The sequence below is a fragment of the Herpailurus yagouaroundi genome, unplaced genomic scaffold (genome assembly GCF_014898765.1).
Source record: "Herpailurus yagouaroundi ecotype Mexico unplaced genomic scaffold, PumYag 28, whole genome shotgun sequence".
NCBI lineage: Eukaryota > Metazoa > Chordata > Mammalia > Carnivora > Felidae > Herpailurus > Herpailurus yagouaroundi.
The window spans coordinates 100,483,031-100,505,723 of record NW_024412376.1 but is presented as its reverse complement, the minus strand read 5'-3'; the positions used below and the strand labels follow the sequence as shown (position 1 = coordinate 100,505,723).

The following is a 22,693-nucleotide window of genomic DNA, read 5'->3' as shown; positions in this document are numbered from 1 at the left end:
TGTAGGACAGAGCCTGACGCGGGACTTGAACCCACAAACCACAAGATCATGACCTGAGCCGAAGTCGGGCGCCCGACCGACTGAGCCTGCCAGGCACCCCCAATTATTTCTAGTTGAAGGGAATCAATCATTCCCTGACATGACTGGACTGTAGTCATGCCTTGGTAGACGGCAAAGGTTGTGAGCTCTAATCTGTCACCATGTACCATCCTCACACTCAGTTGGAGGGAAAGCGCTTCTGGCTGCGATGAGGATGCCGGGAGGGCAGCCAGCCACGCTGACCTCACTGCAGGCTGCAAACTCACCTTTGGCCTCCCAAACCACGTTAGAAAGTCACCAGGTCGAATCACACAACAGAAGTGGTTGACTACTCTGGACATCCCACTTCCCCCGCCCCCCCAGTGAGAGGAGTGTAACTTTTTGTGGATTTGCTGTTATCATGCTGTTGTTGAAGTTGAAGAATATGAGAGGAAATAATTCACAGTGCTTTTCTTAGGCTCCGTGTTTCAAGGACCTGTTGAATCTTCTGCATTACAGGCCACAGAGGCGACTGACAAGCTAGTGCTTAGCAACTGCCCTTTTGCCCTCAATTTCTGTGTCTGCCCCCATCCACTGCAGTGGGTGTGTGCACTGCAATTTCATGTCCATTCTGCTGAGATAATTGCACATTCGGGGGAAAGGCATCTAAAATATCGAGGAGAAAACAAGACAAGGGAAAGGTGACTTCTTAGAGTACTTTTGTTAATTTAAGTCTTTATTTTGGTTTGTGCTCTCTGGCGTCTTATTTTCTGTATTTATTCCTCAGGGTTGGAGTAATTGCTTTTCTGGTCTCTCTTATTTGGGTGGCCACAATTGGCTTAGTAGTTCTATTATAACGCCTCAAAGGTTTCTTCTGTTCCAACAGATTTGGTTCTTTCGTGCTGTTTATCCTTACTGCCGTTCGTTGCATCTCTGTCCCCTTTTCAAATTTTCTACCATTGGTACACAGGTTTCTTTCTGCACCTGGAGTTGCTTGCTGAGATATCTGTGTTCTGCAAACAAATGGCAAAGAGGCTGACGCTGTAAACTGTCGCTTTCTTGTGCTTGCATTTCTGTGACAGTTTGGGCTATGAACTAATTTTCTAGTGTTTGGCAGCACGCCAGGATTGTTGAGGCATCCACCCCCGCCCTCCCCCCACACACACAAGGAGATTTTCTTAAAGAGCTGAGATTAAATCTCTCACAGCTCCCTTTCCTCTGCCTCTTATCTCTGGCTGCCTCCCTCCTGCTTTCGTGGGGGGGGGGAGGGGAGTTTGGGTTTTAAATGAGAAATAATTATTTTCTAGGTTAGATTTTTCCAAGGTTGTCATTCAACTGGGGTTGTTATCCTCTTCAAAAGGCGGTTTCTTATTTTGGAACTGAGAAAGGAGAAGGGAATTCCACAAAAAAACAACGGTGAAAAAAGTGAGGTTTAAAACACATGCCCACCCAAATCTTCACTTACATTTAGAAATGTTCACACAGTGTCATCAAATCACTGTCCCATTTTTAGATAGTAGGGCCTGATGGTCAATTAGTCTTCCTCATTGCTTTGTTTGAGTCTGTCTTTGAAGCCTGGTTCTATGGGAGCGGTTGTCAAGGCAACCTGGACCACCAGGCTGGTCTCCTGAGTTCATCCTGCCAGTCCCCAACTCCCGGAGAATGGCTGTGTGATGGGGGCTTTGTTCCACACCTTATTATAGCTTTACCTTGATTAAAATGAATAATCGCTTGGTAATTGGGGGAAATGTTTTACATCTTGCAATGAGGTGCTGGAAAAATGATACCATCGTTTTGTTCACCACCTGGGTTTTAAATCATGTGCCACCTAACAGTTCAGTAAGATTGTGTACAATTTGTCACCCCCAGAGACTTTTGTATGTGGATTTAAAATGATAGCTGAATGAAAGTCTGAGTCAGGAACACTACCCAGATTTTCAACTCTGCAAAGAGGAAAATTGTGGTCTAAATATTATTCACAGTCTCCATTTCTCTACTGATGTCAATGTAAGACTCAAGGAATAAGAGAATCCTCACCCTCTCCGTATAAAATTTTAAATGTTTCTTTCAGGACAGTTTTTAGAATTTTCTTCCCTTAAGCCATTGTCTTCTAATGTAAGGGTTTTAAAACAGATAATTTCTCATTTGTTTTGTTTAGGGAAAATCGGTAATACTCCATCATTTGACTCTATTCTGAACTTAGTTATTCCCTAAAGTCATCTTTTAAATGGAACAAGGAACTTGGAAAAATATTTTTGTTTCCTATATAGTAAGAAATTAGTAAATCAGCTTTCCTAGCTCAGCAACTTTGTACTAACAAAATTATTAGGGAGCATGCAGAGATGAATATGATCCAGTCCCTGCCCTCAAAAAGCTTGTAGTCTATGGGGTACCTGGCTAGATCAATCAGTAGAGGGGGTCAGTGACTTTTGATTTTGGGATTGTGAGTTCAAGCCCCACACTGGGCATAGAACTGACAAAAAAAATCTTTATGGTTTATTGGAGGAGACAAAAATTTGTATTTATTCATTCAATAAATATTTATTGAGCATTTATTATGTACCAAGAGTTATGCTAAGTCTTAGATTGAATGTTCAAAAACAAGATATTCGTGATCCCTGCTCTCATGATATTTACATGATAGTTGGGAAGAAGTAATTATAATACAAATTAAAATAAGCAGCAGTACAAGAAAGAGTTCAGAGAGAATCTGGTGCGGCAGGTTTTAAAGAATGAATGGGAGAGTGCTAGATTTGCAAGGAAGCTAGGCATGCTGTTGATGGACCACCTAGTATATGAAAGGAACGGGGTGTTTGAGGAATTACACGTTTGTATTGCTAGATGATAACACTGCAGGCAAAGAGGGGTGGGGGTGGGGTCTCATACGCAGTAATAAAGGGTTTGTGTCCTTCCTGCAGCAGATGAAAGCCACTGAAAGATTTTGATCCTAGGAACAACATAAGTGACTGAGAGCAGCATGAAGGATGAATCAGAGATGCAGGAGTGGAGGTGGGCAGACCAACGAGAGGGTGCCAGTGGTCCAGGCAAGCCTGATAGAGGACAGGATGCTCAGGACGCCGTAGAGATGTTTATCAGGTAGAATTGTGGAGATCTGACCGATACCCTGCAGGCACGGGGAGAGGTGGAGTGGACTTCGAGTCCCAAGCAGTAGAGAACAGATTCTGGAGGGAGGGACACACGGTCATCCATGAGAGATGTGGAGCACGAGCTGCCTGAGGGGAAGCGAGGCAGGGCTAGCCAGCCGCTGAGCCTGGGGTGCGGGGCTCTAAGACACTCACATCCCACTGCCATCTTCACTCTTCAGTCTTGGTGCTGGGTCTCTGCTTCACAATCGTCACTCTCAACTCTCCCAGGCCCGCTGCCGTGATCTGCTAACAGGCCTTGTCCGGGCCTCAGCTCCAGTCCCTCCTCCCCGAAACTCCCTCTACATGCTGTCCCCAGTGTCACACAACTGAGATGTGAATCTGTCAGGTCCTGATTAATTCCTTAAATGACATTGGATGTCGTCTCCTGATTCATTCCTTTCGGAGGCCCACACCTAGCTGCTGTGATAAAGGCCAAGCTTTCAGCCTAGCCCACGAGTCCTCTGTAAGTGGTCTTGCCCACGTCACAAAACATCCCTGGTTCACACATTTTGTTGACACACCAGCCGCACCAACCCCCACTGCACTGTTTTGTGCTCCTGCTGTTACTTCTTACCTGTGGGGTTGAAGAAATAGGAGCAAATGGGCTAATCGTGAGGCCAGGATCTGGAGGAAAGAGAAAGCAAGCAGTCAAGGACGCAGGAAGAAAGGTCTGCAGAGAGCCAATGCTGGCATTTTAGGGGGTCCGTCGATTATAGGAGATGTGGACAAACGTATTGAGAGGATGGAAGTTGGATGCAGAGGGAACGTTTGCTCTGGGCCATTTCTGCCAGACACAAGATCCCTCTGAGGGGCAATTTTGGCTCAGGGACTTTCCCATGACCTGACCTTGATTCTTTCAGAATGATGTTGCAGTCGGAAGCTCTTTCGTCTCAACCCTTCCTGCTCTCCTCTCACAGATGTCAGACCTGTGTCCTGGTTGGAAGCTTCTCCCCCATTATTCCTGCTCCCTCCCCCGCTTTATCTTCACAGGCATTTCTCCCCGTCAACCTCCCATATACCTAATTCCATTTTGGTGTCTTGCTCTTGGAGGACCCAAAAGAAAATGAAGAGATAACCACACACCTAAGGATTGAGAGGCGAAGGCCACTAGTAGAGAACCACTGAGCTTCATTTATTACACAAAACGATCCAGTCACTGAGATGATAGGAATGAATCTTAGCATTTTGGAAGTTTCTTGAAGAATATTTGGAAGAATATTACAGCCATACTTCCCCTCCCACTGTTTCTTTCCCTCTCCTAAAAAGGCTGCGTGAACAATAGGACCAAATTTTCTGAATCCCGAAGGAAAGATACAGTGTGATCATTAAGTGTATTTTTGTCAAGAGGCCGAAATTCTTGAAATTAGAACAGTCGTCAAAAATGTAGCCTCGATATTCAGGTTCTTCATGACATTTGCTTTTTATAAGGAAGTTAATTTTGTTTCTGAGATTTTGTGGCACTCATCCTATCTTAAGAGAATTAGAAAATGTGTACAGAGCTGCAAGTATAGGAATTACTAACCAAGATGTCTCCCAAAAGTGTGTTAGACATCCCCTGTCCCAACCTAGGCAATTCAGAATCATCCTGTCTGCAGAAAACCCCCACTTTTTAATCTGTACACCACAGATTGGCCCGAAACAGCCAAATAGCCCAGTTCCCAGTTAAGTAACAACTTTAAGTTCCAAGGTTTATGAAAAGACTTAGGGCTTTTTTTAAAATTTCTTAAATTTTTTTAAACATTTATGCATTTTTGAGAGATGGAGAGAGACAGAGCGTGAGTGGGGGAGGGGCAGAGAGAGAGGGAGAGGCAGAATCGGAAACAGGCTCCAGGCTCTGAGCTGTCAGCACAGAGCCCGACATGGGGCTTGAACTCACAGACTGCGGCGATATCATGACCTGAGCTGAAGTAAGATGCTTCACCGAATGAGCCACGCAGGCGCCCCGACTTAAAGTCTTTCTGATGCTATTTTCGTCTCACTGCTTCAGTGACTTTGGATGTTTTCTTCCAATTGATTAAGATTAAATGCATTTTTCTAAGGTTCTGTTGAGAAAAGCCAGGGACCTGCACTTATTACAACCACTGCTTGTTCCCTATAGTCCTATCTTTCAAAAATAACAAATAAACATAAAAAAAATTAAATAGGCCTGTGTTAGTTGGATTTCCCAGAAAGCAGAGGCTGGGGCAAGAGTTAGGGGTGTAGTTGATTTGAGGGGATTATGCCTGTGGAGGATAACAAGGGGGGAAGCAGGAATGAACAGGGAAAGACTTCATTCTCTGATGCAGATTGGATACCTATAAACATTTTAAAAAATTATGTGTATTTATTTTGAGAGAGAGAGAGAGAGAGACAGAGTATGAGTGGGGAAAAGACAGAGAGAGAGGGAGACACAGAATCCGAAGCAGGCTCCAGGCTCTGAGCCGTTAACATAGAGGCACACGCGGGGCTCGAAGCCATAAATGGTGAGATCATGACCTGAGCCGAAATGGGACACTCAACCGCCTGAGCCACCCAGGCGCCCCTGGATTTGATACCTATAAAAGAAAAGAGGGAAAAAGTACAATTGGGCAGAGGAGACTCAGAGCACGATTCAGGTCTGACAGAATTGTAGCAGGCCCAATGGGGGCTGGGAGCCTGCCAGTTAATGGAGTCTCTCTTTTTGGGCAGAAATAGTGGCAACCATGCACAGTCATGGGCTAGGGCTGTTCAGGAAGAGCATGGCAAGCAACCAACCAAGCAACAGGTTCTGAGGTGTGAGGGCCATCAGTTCACCGTGACTTTGTTCAGGTACAGCAAGTTCTTTCTTGAGAGAAGATCTGACAGGTGCACTTCCACGGCTGTCTTATGGGCTACTCCCAAAAGCCCAGGTTGAGTGTTGAACAACCACAAGCAATAGAGTAGAGTTGATCAGAGAGGGGCACCATTACTCTTTTAGCTCCAAGGACACAGTCAGGATCATGACTGTCGGTTCAGGGGCATCCAGTCTGCAGGGAGAGAATCTGGAAATAAATACCCAGACCTCCCCTCCTCCCTCCATCCTGCTGGTGCTTCTCATTCTCCATGCCAGCTCACTGATATGATGCATGCCTGACAGCCTCTCTGAGCAGAGAGCAGGGTTGAGGGGCAAATAAAATGCCCCTGAGCATCCAAGGGCAGACAAAGAGGAGAAACGAAGTCTCTAAGGGAGAGAGAATCCAGCCTTGGAGAAGGCATGAGGCAGGGAAAGAGGTTGCCTGGCTGTGCTTCTCCCAGCTGTCTGCCTCCCAGAGTCACTGGAGCTTCCGGATTACTCCCCACCCCCTCAGCAGCTCCTCTTGCAAAAGCAAGGGCCTTAGGAATGAGCAAGTAATTTACTGGAAGTTGAGGAAGGGAGGGAGGGAGGGGAGGAGAGAGAGAGGACAGGGAGATGGAGAAGGAGAGGGAGAAGAAGGAGGAGGACAAGAAGAAGAGGAAGAAGAGGAAGAAGGGAAAAAGAAGAAAGGGGAGGAGAAGGAGGAGGAAGAGAAGGAGGAGGGGGAGGAGCAGGGGAAGTAGGAGGAAGAGGAGGAGAAGAATGAAGAGGAGGAGGAGAGATTAAGAGGGAAAGGAGAGGAGGGGGAGGAGAGGGGAGAGAAGAGAGGAGAGAGAGATCAAGAGTCCTCATGCACACATATCACACATGCACACACACTCTGTTCTACTTTTTTAGCTCTCACATCAGAGCTGATGAAAGGACCAGAATCTGAATCCAGTGACACTCCCAGATTACTTATAAACTTGTGTACGCAGTCCATATTCCCCAGTTCTGCCCATCTTTCGGAGGTCTTGGTGCTTTGCAGAGTGACCTGCAAAGGTACTCTGTACACTTGGCCCCTAAGGTCTTTCTTATCACTTCCTACAGAAGCCTCCTCTGTTATCAGCTCACTTTCTCCCGCAGCCTGTAGGCATTTATCTCGTGATGTTATTTCACAGACGTTCACAGCCACAGGAAACATTACTTCTGCTTCCGAGGAGTGGACAATGCTGGGCAAATTACTTTTGGCAACAAGCAGTTAAGATAATTTGTTAATAATTCAAGCCTCAGCCAATGGTATTCAAAACAGGTCTTCTGGAGCTGAACCTGAAGCTGACAGATGGTTTCTCTCCTAACTTAGTTTGACTGAGTGAGACATTTGATTTGGGCTTCTATTAAAGGGAAATAATGTATTTAATTGCTTGATGATGCTTGGCCTATATTCAGTGAAAGAATGTAACTCCTTTTGTCTATAACACTGACCACCTCCCTCTCCCACCCCCTATGTAATATGTCCAAATTCTTAAGTGCAGGCTTAGAACTTACTAAGTCACTTATTTATCTACAACATTTAGAAAAGCTGTGTGAAGGGCACCTGGGTGACTCAGTTGGTTGAATGTCTGACTCTTGATTTAGGCTCAGGTTATAATCCCAGGGATCAAGCCCCACGATGGGCTCCTTGCTGAGTGTGGAGCCTGCTTAAGATTCTCTCTCTCTCCCTCTGCCCCTTTCCCCCACTTCTTGCGCATGCTCTTTCTCTCTCAAATAAAATTAAAAAATTTAAAAAAATTATTGTGAAAAAATGCCCAAGTGATGTGATTGTACTTGGATAATGGGATGGGAGATGGGGAAGGCTTGATTCCTTACCTTCCAGGTGAACTTGTCTCCTTTTTAAGAGCCAGAAATAAGATCCATCTATCTCCCCACAGTGCTCCATCCTATGCCTTCCCTATAGTGGAAACTAAGTAAATTCCTGTTGATTATTAAGAAGAAAGGCAAAACATTCTTTGGTGATGTGATGCTAGTTTGAAGGCAGCCCTCTCTGTGGAATCACTTACAGTGCAAAATGAAGAGAAAGACCCAGTTGAGACAAGGCTTACCTTCAACACCTCTTTAAAGATTCTCTCTCCATATGCAGTCAGGGGTCAGCCCCTAACACCGTCTTGGCCTGTTTCCCTTCTTACATGATCTTGTTCTTGTGGCTTCATGGGTGACTCTTCAGAGCGGACGTGCAACTTTCTAACTCTAACCATCTCAGAGTGGCTCTGTGATTGGACAGTCTTCACAAATTTAGGTGCACCTTGTGTCTCCCACCACATGTATTTCTTAAAAGTTGGTGAAGGGGGCACCTGGGTGGCTCAGTCGGTTAAGCGTCCGACTTCAGCTCAGGTCATGATCTCCCGGTCTGTGAGTACAAGCCCCTCATTGGGCTCTGTGCTGACAGCTCAGAGCCTGGAGCCTGCTTCGGATTCTGTGTCTCCCTCTCTCTCTCTGCCCCTCCCCTGCTGATGCTCTGTCTCTGTCACTCCCAAAAATCAATAAACATGAAAAAAAATGTTTTAAGTTGGTGAAGACTTTTAAAAGTTGAGCCATGTTTTCAAAGCCTGCTTATGAAAGGAAATCTGTACCAAATACTTTTGTAAAATTAAGAATTGTCTTTTTTTCTTTTTTTTTTTTTTTGACTTTTGTAAGTTTGGATTTCTGGTTCAACCGTTGGTGAAAGTAGGGCCTACCTGTGTTCATATACAATGACAGCTCAACCAAAATTTTAGAGGTCCTGCTTACATGGTAAGCTCTCTAATGGGAGCTTACAGTACAATTGTGTCCAAGACAGACAGGGGCTTGCCTTCCTGGGGTCTCACATTTAACAGGGCAAACAAAGGAACAAGTTACAAAGCTAAGACCCAGCAACGCTAAATAGGGTTCTTTCTTCATTGCACTACATTGTATCCATCCACCCATGCATCCATCCATTCACCATCCTTCCATCCATCCATGCATCCATGCATCCATCCATCTATCCATCTATCTATCCATCTGTTCTTCCAATCATTCGTTAACACCTATCAAGCACCTCTCCTCTCTCTGACCCTGTTCTGTGGATTGGGAAAACACTTGGCAATCAAGACCAGCACGGTTTGCATGGCACTTAAATGTGAGTTGCGAATTCTTTGTGCATCATTTTTTGATGCCATTGTAATAGATTTATAAAATTGAGCCAATTATAGTCAAAACTAGGTGTAGTTTGGGAAAAATACTTTCCTGATGAAGATTTTTTTCTTTTTCTTATTTTGGTCATTATTTTTTTCTAAAGGTGGTGGGTTGAGTGAAATTGCAGTGACTTGAGGTGTTATTTGTGGGCTGGTTTGCTGAGGTTCTATGGTAATGCCAGTGGTCTTTCAAGTCTGATGTGCTTTCATTTGATTTTGTTTTTTATGCAAAAGAAATTAGTAAAATGCATTATGATAAGTGGCCTAGAAACTGTAATAAAGGATGTTCTTCTCAATTAAAAGTAGCCTGTAAGTGCTATATATACACCAGCCCAGGAGCAGTCATCTATTTAGAGTGGGAAAGCCAAGTGAAAAGGGGGTAGCAGAAAAATAGATAAATATGCGTACTTTCAAAAAAGTAATTATATTTTTACACCTCTTCAGGCTGTCCCATTTTCTCTTTCTGTCTTCTGTGGCAGTGCTGAATTTAAAGCAAATGGAAAAACAACAGACCGAATGTTACAATCAGATTCTATCAATCAGATGAACAAGACAAACTTGTTGGGAAGGTTTAAATTATCTCTCTGTGCACACTCAGCCTAGTTCTAACACGGAGTGTGAATCTTTGGCAGCCAAATCATTATGGCATGTGATGGTTGGTGACCTTATTTTGACGTTTGTTCTTCTTTCCAAGATTTATAATGCTGGAACTTTTGGACACAGCAATGCTCAATTTAAGGCCATCCCTCAAATGGAAACTTAAAACAATACAAAACAAAACAACTCCCACCTCCCACAATTGTTGAGAAATATTTAGCCATTGCAATGGCATTCCAGAAAAATCAACCAGCCTCAGGATTCTGCTTTTCCATCTACAAGTGTTTACTTTGCTTTGACAGAGGCAATTTTCTAAGACTACTGTGGCCTGCAGTCTCTTCCTTTTTTTTTTTTTCTTTTATAAGGATACAATATTGGGATGGCTTCCAACCACATGTTTTGCTTGGGTAGAGCAGAATCTGACATTTTCTAAGCTTGCTTGCTATTAATTCCTGTAGTTTTTGATCAAAGAAGGGACCTAAGTAATCATTTGTTTCAGCGGTGACATAGATCTTAGCGCTTGAATGCCCCCAGCTGAAGTTGAAGGTGGTGGTGTCCTCATCACGGGAGGAATGCTTTATGACGTTATTGTTAAACTTCAAAGTATTGGCTCTATGACCGATGAACATGGACATCAGAGGCCGGTAGCTTTCTCGGCCCACAGAGTAAATGGACAATATATTATGGAAGGACTCACATCTAACTTCCTATTTACAGCAGGAGGTTTAGGATTCATAATCCTGGACCGATCAAATGCACCAGACATTCCAAACCTCAGTAAGATTTCTCCTTCTATTCATTGGATTCGTCTGTGTCCTGTTGAGTGTTTTCATGGCTAGGGTATTCATGAGAATGAAACTGCCAGGCTATCTGATGGATTCAAATGCCTTTTGAGAAGAGATCAGTGGATATTGGATTTGCTCCTGTTAATGAAGTTTTAAAGGCTGTACCAATCCTGTGATGTGAACTATGGAAAAGAATGAAAAGCGGCAGAAAAGAAGCATCTAGTGAAAACATAGGAAGCATGTTAAAGCTTGAACTAGAATGTCTTCTTGGTCTCAAAGAGACAAACTTATCACAGTATTTTCTCCCTCTGGCCTTTACTGACCTACCACTGATGTTAAGTGGCATTTTCTTCTTAGTTTTTCATTTCTTAGAGAAAATATACTCCATTTCCACAACTATAATATTGAATAAAGTGATTACTTTTTACAGCTCCCTTAATGTGTTTTGGAAATGACATTTCTGACTTTCAAAAATTAATATAAAATCACGAAGCAAGATCCCATGGGCTGAGAGAACTCTGGAGAGATGATCAGCTTTACTTATGGTGCTTTGCCTTTAAACAGTACATTATTTCAGATATGTATGCCAGACTGTTTCATGCACAATAAGATGTATGAAAGAAGCAGAAATAAATAATGTTTCTAATTAAAAAAAAAAAAAAAAAAAAAAGGCCTGTCCCTTTCAGTGTCTTGAAACTGACCCAAGCTCCTGGCTTCAAATAGACTTTAAAAGGTGGTTGGAAAGAGTCCAATATATCATTGCTTAAAACTTCCCACGTAAAGGCAAAACCAAGGTCTTCACTTTTAAAAATAGTGACCTGAATCCATAAAGGGCAAAAGATCCACTTTGAGATCATTTTTCACCTTGGTTGGCTATGGAGCGTCTGTGTGTACATTCTCGCTAACAAGATGATTTGCCTTGTGTTACAAGTTGCTTGGTCCAGCAGGGCCTGTAGAGAACAGTGCACACACACGTGCTCATTGGTTGGCATATCTGGAAGAACTTTGTGACGCTGGGCTTTTAAATTCAGAGAAACGCGTTGTTGCATTCACAGGCAGCAATTTTGGGACTGGGAGAGAAGTAAGTGGGTCTTCTGGATCCCTCCACCTGAAGTGTGAGAAGACTGCTTGCTGGCACTGGAAAGTCATCATCTACACTGATGATTCACTCTTCCTTTGAGACACTGGATATCCCAGTTTGACAGTTCGTCCTCAGTGATCACAATGATCACAACATGTACCAGAGAGGGTCGCCCCTTCCCTCTCTCCGCCACCCTCACACATGACCTTGTCATACAGCCTGGAAAAAGGAGTGCCCTCTACAAACACCTCTTCTGTTTTACGATCCATACACTGTGAGAACCAGCTTTTAAGAAATCTGATAATAAAAATACAACCATGCCCTGCTCCAGTGGGACCCAGCTACTTTGTCCATCGACAGCATAGGATTTGGTGACTCCACCCAGCACTCAGTGCTTCTATCAGAAAAGCAACTTTGGAGATTTCTCTCAATGACATGAAAAGTAGCCTTGCAGAGGATCAAAAAAGGGAAGGACAGGGACATAGATTTAGTAAATCCTGAGTTGCAGGGATTTCAACCGTCAAAGGCCAAGTCAACTTTTTTGCATAGTAACTGTAGGCCTGGAGCTGTAAGGACGGAGACTTTCTCAGGACATAGGCCTCCTGGCCCTAGCTAACTGGGGCAGCTGTCTGCTGGTCTTTTCCTCTTTAACCCATGGGAAGTGAGGCAGTCTGCCTGTGCTGACTGGCCTCCCAGCTGCCCAGGCAGAGGCGTCACGGGAGAGCAAAAGCAAGAGAAAAGACTGTCACTCAGCCACAGTAGCTGCTGGAACACAGGCTTGCAGCCTTGTCTGCATTCCCCCTCCCCCCACCCCCCCCCCCAGCAGCCGCAGGCCAGCGCTTTCCTTCCTCTTGCCTCTGATTTGCAAATTTACAAGTCAGGAACATTCCTGGGGGTGGGGGCGGGATGGTTATGAACTCCCTAGCCCAAGGAGAGAGAGAGCAGGAGCAAAGTTTCCAGGTCATTTATAGCAGTTCCTTGACGTCGAGGAAAGGGAAGGAAAGGATTTTGACAAATACCTTGAACTAAAAATGGGGAAATTAAAAAAAGGGGGGGCTTATAAAGGTTAGGATACTTCTTTGCTTCCTTGTTTCACATGAGCAGCCACTGAGAAGTCAGCTGGCTTCCAGTGTCTTCTATAATTGAGGACTGGAGTGACATGGATAAATGAACATCACAGATAATCCGCAAAGCTCATTCTTATCCATTAGCTTCAGCCTCTTCCCTCTCTGGGTCTTCTATCCCAGCTCCTGATAAGAAGAAAAGCAAGTAAGGCTTGTCCTCTGATGAGGGTGTGAAGGCACAGGAAGGAAGCCAAGGTTCAGAAGGACTCTCAGGGGACTGGACAAAAGGCCTGTGGGTGTGCTGGGTTTCTTCACACGGAGGGGAACGACTCCCAGCTGGCGAACTGGGCGGGACAATCTAATCCAGTCCAGTTCCTTTACAGAAGGGCTAGCTGAGGCTCCATTGTAGAGGAGGTGGAACTTTCCTTCTAGCCTCTTAGGGTCAGGCTGGGTCCGAGAATTAAGTTGACATTAAGATTAATGAGAGAAGAGCATACAGATTTTATTATTACATGCTCATGGGAGCCTTCATGGGAAAATGAAGACCCAAAAAGTGGTTGGGCCCAAGTGCTTATGTGCCACATTGGACAAAGAGTATTAATTGTGAGAGAGTGCCAAAAATACATGGGGATGCTAAAGGAAGCTAAGAGTTACTTGAACAAGGTTTGTTTGCACTGATTCTCTTGGTGCCTTCTCCCTATCTCTGGTGAGAAGAATGTTTCTTTCCTCCTGATATAGAGAAGGCAGCTCTCACATCAGAGTTTCATCTCTTGCTTTTAGGGAGAAAAAGGGAGATCAGAGGGCCCTTTTTGCATCTGCTGTTTTCAAGTGCTTTATTTATTTATTTATTTATTTATTTAAAATAAGCTCTACCCAGAAGGTGAGGCTTGAATACATGACTTGGAGATCAAGAGTCACATGCTCAGGGCACCTAGCTGGCTCAGTCAGTAGATCATGTGACTCTAGGTAACACACCAAGTTAGGTCATGAGTTACAATTTGAAATCTTGCCATTTGTGACAATATGGATGGAACTTGAGAGCATTATGCTAATTGAAATGTGAGACAGAGAAACACAAACACCATATGATCTCTCTTACATGTACAATCTAAGGAAAAAAACCCAATGAACTCATAGATAACAGAGAACAGATTGGTGGGGCATGGCGGTTGACAAAATGGTGAAGGTGGTCAAATGATATATACTTCTAGTTATAAAATAAATATCATGGGGATGTACAGTATGGTGACTATAAGTAAGAATATTGTGTATCTTATTTGAAAAGTTGCTAAGAAAGTAGATCTTAAAAGTTCTCATAAGAAAAAAATTTCTAACTACAAATGGTGAAAGATGTTAACAAGACTTATTACTGTGGTGATCCTTTTGGAGTATACACAGACTTAGCCAGCCAGGTGCCCCCCTCCTTTTTTTTGCAATATATACAAATATCAAATCATTATGTTGTACACTTGAAATGAATATTGTGTTGTATGTCAATTATACCTCAATTAAAAAAAGGGAGGAGAATTCAAACTGAAATCTTGAACTCCAGTCCAGTGCTATTTCTACTACACCACCAAGCCAAAGCTTTTTACAGTACTTTCTTTCATTAAATTGTTTTTCATGGATTAAGTTCACTTTTGTTGTTTCATTATATTTTGAAAATAAATGAAACACATGCATGTTTTTTTGTTTTGTTTTGTTTTTTTTACCAAGAACATTCTTTTCAGCCTCAGTCTGTGTTCTCTCACTCAGACTCAATTATTTCCCCCTCACTTTTGACCTCCCAGATTCCAAAAAGGATGGGCACAACTTGAGAGGTGTTTCAAATCCCAAATCAGGCACGTTCCTATCTCTGTTGCTGTTGGTGACCATTAGGGCTTGGTGGGACCTTAGCCAGAGTCTGGTTTCATCCTCTCTCTTTGTAGAGGAGAAAACCGGATCCAGAAAGACTGGTTTTCTCAAGGCCACACAGCCGGCTAGTCAACACTTGAGTTGACTCTGCCATTTATCAGGCTAGCTCCATGTAGCTGCCATGACATACATGGATCTCTTCCCCTTGTCTCCCCTCACCGGGATGCATGGGTGGATGCTTCTGAAATAGGCCTTGGAGGACACGGGAGATCAAGGGCAGGACCAACCTCTCTAAGGCCACCTTGGATAGTCTAGGGAAACACCACCCCCTTAGATGCTACTAAGATCTGCAGGGAATGTTAATATGGAAGACTCTAGAGTGATCTAACCTTCATCTAGCCACTCCGTCAACAAAATCATCCCAATCCTCATTCATTGGCACTATTGCAGATATATATGTGGCACTCAGGTTCAGAGGAGTGAGGTTCTGGATTTCTTTTGACCACCTGGGGAATGTCCTCCTTTTGTGAGAAGATTTCAAACAGTTTTTCCAAATGTAGCCTTTTCTATTAATGGACAAGCAATAAGTTGAGTACATTTAAGGGGTCAAAGATTCACAGAAATACTTCTAATTGAGGTCATTTTAGGTCTTGGGATACAATCACACTCTATCAATACTCCATACAAGGTCTCAGCAATGTGTGACTGCAATATGAAGCAGATAGAAAACACACAGTCATATTCAAAGGGTCCAATGGCTCGAATCCCACTCAACTGCAGGCAGGCTCAGAAGTCTGTATCTGATGGCAGGGGCACAGGTGCTTCAAGGCCAAAGGGCAGCACGAGGGAAAAGTTGGGGGGCAGGACTGGAGGGAGAGATGAGCCCATTGCCCATGCCCCTGTTCATCACTACTGGGGCCTGGTGGGGTCAGGGAAGGAAGATGTCCTTCATGTTCTTTTGGGTGACAGGTAGGAATAAAGGTTCCCATTTGTCAGCTGGAAGCAATACAAATGACAGTGTTGGTGAGTGAGAAGTGGGGAACGACACCACTGAGGGTTAAGCATTCCAAAAAAAAAAAAAAAAAATAGTCAATTTTCCCTCCGGCATAAGGCTGATGGGATACAGGAGGCCTGGTCTTAGGGGTGTTGTTAGTCCAGTGCTCGAATCAAATGGGAATCACGTGGTTATCATGGAGCTTCAGGTACCCCTGAGAGAACATCCTCTGAACAACATTTAAGTACCTGGTCAAGAACACCAATGAATTAATAATCATTTATTGTAAATCACTCATAGTGTACACATTATTAATGGCAAATAAACACCTGCTGGATGAAGAACTTCATTGTGACAATTTCCAGTTGGCATCACTTCTTTTTCAAACATTTTAAATTAAAATTCCAAATTCCCACCTTTCCCGAAAAGATCTATCTTCGAAGTGCTCCAACATCTTTCTTTTGCTCTAACAACTAAAACAAAGGGCACGCGGTCCCATTAATTCAACATGCTCTTTACAAGGCAACTTAACACACAACATTTTTTTTACTTCAGAAGCTACATAATGATCACTTTATATTTTGCTGCAAAATCAATGAAGGCTGCATGCAGGGGAAACATTAGTACACACTGAGTTCTAGATAACTGTCGGTTATTAAGATCTGATGGCCTAGTGTGGAAAATTAATATGCTTATTTAGCAGTAGTAGCTAAAGTACATGCATCAGTGGCTGGGATCAATTAGAATATAAATTAGATGTTTAAACATTTAAATGAGAGCTTAATTTGAGCTTAATTTTATGTCTGGCACATCTGCGTTATACACCTTTAAAATGACAATAGCAAAGAGAACAAAATCAAACACCTAAACAGGCACTGATTTATAGGGTCGGCTGGCCATAATCGGGACACAAAACTAGCCGGGCAGTGAACAGATCTCTTTGGAAGCAAAGACAGTGGAACATTAACAAGCTGTAAACAGGGCAAGAAAATAAGAGGGCCATTTCCTGTCATTTTTGAAAGTTTTCAATTCTCTTATTTAAATTTTTTTTAACGTTTATTTTATTTATTTTTGAGACAGAGAGAGACAGAGCATGAACGGGGGAGGGGCAGAGAGAGAGGGAGACACAGAATTGGAAGCAGGCTCCAGGCTGTGAGCCATCAGCCCAGAGCCCGACGCGGGGCCCGAACTCACGGACCGTGAGATCGTGACCTGAGCCGAAGTCGGACGCTTAACCGACTGAGCCACCCAGGCGCCCCTCAATTCTCTTATTTAAAAAACAACAAACACACAGTCTCAGTAATTACAAAACAGAAACATTCTTTAGTTACTTAGACCCTCTCTTTTGTCTTCTACCTTCAGATAATGTGTTTAAAAACAGTGCTGGGTTAACTGGTAGAAAAGAAAGCAAATGCTCTCCTGAATCACACTGAAAGAATATTAAATTCCTTCATCCTGTCAGGGTTAACATCAAGTTCAAGCACATGACCATGTGTGTTTGACATATTGTAGCTACAACGATTAAATCACATGTTCACACTCTAATGTTAAAATCATAGTTACATTGATGCTAAAAACTTTTTTTCATTAATAGTTATATCTTGACATTATTTTGAGACAAAGGAAAAGTTCCCAAACCACATAGATTCCTTTCCCTCCCCAGCTTCTACCCCCTCCCACATCCAATGAACAAGAGAACTATAGGAACAAAAGCCATGAACTAAGGTATCAATGGCAAACATGTTGGATGCCAGTTCCAGGTTCAAGTGCTGCCGTCTCCAGTCCTGGCTTTCCGGGCCTTGATCATTGGCTTGGTTGCTCGTTTGCGGTCAGTGGCCAGTCCCAGCCAGCACATGAGGTCAATGAACCAAGTGGTTGGGTTGAAATTTAAGCCAAATTCACTCGCAGAGTAGTCAAAGGGAAAGGTGTGGTGGTAATTGTGGAAGCCTTCACCTAGAAGACAAAGTGGGTATTGAAATAACCCCTCCCCACCTCTCTGCACAGGTTTATTTTCCCCCCTCGTCTGCTGAGAGTCTACCATGTGCAAGGCACTATGTCAGGCTCTCTGGGCAGCAGAAGACTTGGTGTCTGCCCTTAGGAAGAATTTACTTAGTTGGCTAGACTAAATCGGAACAGATTAAAAAAAAAAAAAGAAAAAGGTTATCAGCGCAGAGTCACAAGATTAATTTCCCCGTATGAACAACTACCATGATTTCGGAGCTGTACTTAGTAAGCTCAATGCTAAATGACTGATAACAGATCCTCCTTTTGATGTATGTTCATAAAAGGAAAATAGCCTCTGTGGGCTGGAGTGATTAAAGGAAGGCTCGTTGGATGACCCAGAGGAGCCCTGTTCAGATAGGTAAGTAAACTGAGGAGCCGGACTTTTACATGTCCCAAATCTGTCCATATATTATTCCACCACCACCCCCCACCTGCCCACCAGCGAATAGCTTTTCCTCTCTTACTTTTTTTTTTTTTTTTTAAAGTAAGGTGTTTTCAGGAGGGATCTCAGGGATTTTTTCATTTGACTTTTTTAAACAGCTTTATTGAGATATAATTCACCATATAATTCATCCATTTGAAGTACAATTTAATCGCTTTTAGTATTTTCACAGAGTTGGGCATCCATCACCACGATGAATTTTATAACACTTTCATTACCTAAAAGGAAGCTCCACACTCCTGAACTGTCATCCCCCAACCCCCCCCCCCCCCATCCCTCCAGCCCTACTTTCTTTCTCTGTCATGGTTAATTTTATGTGTCAGACTGGCTGGCCGAGGCATGCCCGGATTAAACATCTCTGTGTGGTGTGTCTGTGGGGGTGTTTCTGGATGAGATGAGCATTTGAATCAGTGGACTCAGTAAAGCAGATTACCCTCGCCAGTGGGGGTGGGCATCACTCAATCCGTTAAGGGCCTGAACAGAACAAATGGTGGAGGAAGAGGAATTTGCCCGTTTTTTTCTGACTCACTGACTGAACTGGATCTATCTCTTCTTCCCTTGCCCTCAGACTGGGATTTACATCATCTGCTCCCTGGTTCTCGGGCCTCTGGACTCCAATTTAATCATATCACCGGCTTTCCTGAGTCTCCAGCTTGCAGACGGCAGATTGTGGGATTTCTCAGCTCCCCTAATCATGTAAGCCAGCTCCTCATAATAAATCTCTCTCCCCTCCCCTCTTCCCCTCCCCCCTCCCCTCCTTCTTTCCCTATGCATACACACACACACACACACACACACACACACACACATATATACATATGTGTATATATGTATACATACATATATATACACACGAAACAGGAGGCTACCTATTTATGTCCTACAAATATATACCTATTTATATTTATATAGATATTGTACTGTTTCCCTATATATACGGGGATTTATGATGAGGAACATATAATATATATTACAATATATATAAAAACTGAATAGTGTATGTATAACATATATATACATATACATAAATGTACTGATTCTGTTTCTCTGGACAACCCTAATATAATCTCTGTAGATTTGCTTATTCTGATCATTTCATACAAACAAAATCATACAATATGTAGCCTTTTGTGACTAGCTGCTTTCACTTAGCATCATGCTTTCAAGGTTGTAGCAGATATCAGTACTTCACTTCCTTTTATTGCCAGATAGTATTCCGTTGTATGGATGTGCCATACTGTATTTATCCATCCATCAATTGACAGACTATTGGATTATTTCTGCTTTTTGGCTATTACGAATAATATTGCTATGGACAGTCATATACAAGTTTTTGTGTGGACCTATATTTTTATTTCTCTTTGTGTATGAATCTGGGAGTGGAGTTGTTGGATCACATGATAACTATTTTTAACCATTTGAGGAACTGCCAGATTTCTCCTTCACTTCTTTTTTTTTAATTTTTTTTTTATTTTTTTTTTCAACGTTTATTTATTTTTGGGACAGAGAGAGACAGAGCATGAACGGGGGAGGGGCACAGAGAGAGGGAGACACAGAATCGGAAACAGGCTCCAGGCTCTGAGCCCTCAGCCCAGAGCCCGACGCGGGGCTCGAACTCACGGACCGCGAGATCGTGACCTGGCTGAAGTCGGACGTTTAACCGACTGCGCCACCCAGGCGCCCCTCTCCTTCACTTCTTAAATAGGCCCTGGTCATCATGTAGTTCTTCTATTGACCACAGCCGAAGGATCTTGCTCTGTAATGAATATACCAGATGGATGGAACTGTGGTTTGCAGTTTTCTTTTTTTAATTTTTTATGTTTATTCATTTTTGAGAGAAAGAGAGAGGGAGAGAGAGAAAGAGAGAGACAGAGCATGAGCAGGGGAGGGGCAGAGAGAGAGGGAGACAGAATCTGAAGCAGACTCCAGGCTCTGAGCTGTCAGCACAGTGCCCTACACGGGGTTTGAACTCACAAACCGTGAGATCATGACCTGAACCCAAGTCGGATGTCCAACCGATTGAGCCACCCAGGCGCCCCTGCAGTCTTCTTTTTAATTTAGGTCTTCTTTACCCTGCTCCTTTCACCCTCATAATTTTTAGTGTTTTTCCTGCACTACAGTGTAGTATAGAGGAGTCTCCCCTGCTATTTTCAGAAGCAGACACTGTTCTGAGAACCTGTGCGTACCTGCCATCTATCACACAGTTCAGTGTAACGGGAGCCTTTCCAGGACCTTAATGAAGAAAACTGACTAGGAGCCCCGTGTTGACCTGGGTGGACTTAAAACCAGTACCCAGCTCTTCAAGGCCAGTGCCATGGTCACATTCCTTGGGTTTTCTGGTCCACCACCCCCACATCAGATGGTAACAGTCCATCTTGTCCCCTTGCTGTCTGCTCTCAGGGTCAACACTGGATATGGCCCCCCTCACTGCAGTCCAGGAAGAAGTAGAAGCATCAGAAACTCCTTCCAAGACACTTTTCTCTCTGCTTAGCTGGTTGGTCCCATAGTTAAATTTGGGTGCTTATTCCACCTCAGATTGCTGTTGTCAACACGGGGTCTGAGCCTAACAATGTGGTGGGAGAAACTCTTTGCTAGGTGATGCAGAGACCATTGCTACTTAGCCACAGGGCCTTCCCTTCCTGGGGCCGATCTCAATGCTCAAGGCTCAGCTTACCAAGAAGCTTGAGTGACTTCTAGAAAGATACAGCTAATGTCTATTTATTACTTACTATGTTTCAGCCACAGTGCTCAGTGCTTTAATGGGTATTAACACCTATAGTCCTCAGATCTCTGAGCTAGCTGCTATGATTCTCCCCATTTTAAAAATGCGGATGTAAATGTACAGAAGGGACAAGTAACTTCCTAAGACCATAAGGCTAGTCACAAACTAAGCACTTATTTCATGCTAAGCACTGTTGCAAAGACTATGTATTAGCTCATCTAACCCTTTGGTGGCCCCAGGAAGCAGGTGAATGCTATGATTATCTTCACTTTACAGGAGAAGACACAAGGTGCGGAGGAGCCAGATAACTCTCTCAGAGAGTAAGTGAAGGAACCAAGACTCAACCAAAGTTGTCAGAATCCAGCGGCCTCGCTCCGAACCATTCTGTGGCACCATGAGATGCCACACTCTTGTTTCTTCCCGTCTCTCTGAAGGCCTTTTTTCTTACAGTCGGTCAAATGATTGGACAGATGAATGGTCAGGGCAGTTTGAGAGAAAAGCCAGCTGCTACTCCTCCATTAGGAAAAATTTCACGGTAAAAATAAATAGCTCCTAATTATTGATCACTTACTATATGACAGACATTTTACTAAGCAGTTTACATATAGTATCTATCTTACAGCATATCTATATTGCATATAGCAGTTTACATATAGTATCTATCTTCATAACATCCCTATGAAGTAAGCATCACTCTTCCCATTTCACAGATGAGAAAACTCTAAATCAGAATGATTAGGTGACTTGCCCAAGAACCAGGATTCTAATACCGAAGCCCAAGTTCATCCCACCTGACTCCATTCCACTGCCTCTCTTTACAGAGTCCAGAAAACCTTTGGAAGGTTAAGAAAATCTGAGCTGCCATGCTCCCCATTGGCTCTCACACCCCTACTCACCAATGGCACCCAGGGTGACGAGTGGGTTCTGCCGAGGGCTGATGTGCTTGTCGTAGGGCCGGTTTCCATACATGTGGGCAGCACTGTTGACCAGCCAGCTGATGTTGAGTGAGATGGTATAGCGGAGGATGGAGGCCAAGAAATAGGAGTTCCACAGACTCTCTTCCCAGGCACACCAGGGTACCAGCGTGGGGATCACAAAGCACATGAGCACCACAGTGATCTTATAGTACCTGGAAGGCAGGACATTACACTACCATCAGGCACCTGTTGATGGTGGCAGAAATGAGATGAACAAGCTACATACAGGAAAAGCCAGGAATTGTGCCCATCAATTCCTTCAACTCTTTCTGGATAAGAAGTACCCTGTTGTGTGTTGCTCTGTACAAGGGTCACAAACCCATATACCTACAAGGCAACACAAGTAACCCAAATTTGAGAATTAGGATGGGTAGAATGCTATGGAAAGTGGTAGGACCTGTAGCATATTTCGGAAGAATTTCAACATAAAACAACCCATGCTGTGCTGGTGAAATCCGGGTATCTCAGAGCTACATTTCTCCTATAGGTCACCAGTTCGACAACTCCTAGCTACTTCTTTGACCAGTCAATCAACTTGGTACTCAGGTTTTCTTTCCTAAATGATTTCAAGGAATATGTATTTCTTGAATAATTTCCAGGCACATTATTTTGTACGAATGTAGCCTGGTAAAAAGGTAAACAATCCAATCCCCTCTCAAAAATGTTCTCTGTTCACTGGTGATTACATTCCAGGTCAGCATAAAAAATAAACAATAGTATAAGAACAAGCATGACCACATAAAAAGTAATCTTTAAGAAGAAACCATCAATAGTTTGATTTCCAGACCTATGTATACAGGAAACATTTACTGAGCACTTACTATTTGCCACACCATGAATACTGATGATACAAAGACAAATTCGACACAGTCCCTACCCCAGGTTTCAGTCAGGTGGAACCACTGTTCCCCACCCTCTAGCCATGTGGAACCAGCTCTATGCAGGCACAGGAAAGGGACTGTGATATGAGTTCATAGCTCTTTCCTCCCTGGCCTCACACTGGCTAATCGAGCTTCCAGAAGGCCAA

The 22,693-nt window shown here is 43.5% G+C and overlaps 1 protein-coding gene across 3 annotated transcripts in view; it reads right to left on the bottom strand.

Annotated features, from left to right (window-relative positions):
- Positions 1 to 956: 956 nt before the first annotated feature.
- Positions 957 to 22,693, bottom strand: part of SCD5 (stearoyl-CoA desaturase 5) — a 170,950-nt gene continuing 149,213 nt past the window's right edge. Inside the window, exons 4-6 of one of the 3 annotated variants that reach the window (XM_040479885.1) lie at positions 21,586 to 21,818; positions 3,739 to 3,788; positions 957 to 1,031 (exon numbers count right to left, since the gene is read on the bottom strand). In XM_040479885.1, coding sequence (XP_040335819.1) covers positions 972 to 1,031; positions 3,739 to 3,788; positions 21,586 to 21,818 — 343 coding nt within the window. In that variant the 3' untranslated portion in view covers positions 957 to 971. Of the gene's footprint in view, positions 1,032 to 3,089; positions 3,201 to 3,738; positions 3,789 to 16,824; positions 17,475 to 21,585; positions 21,819 to 22,693 lie in introns of those variants that run through there. The other 2 variants (XM_040479874.1, XM_040479868.1) reach the window with 2 other exon arrangements.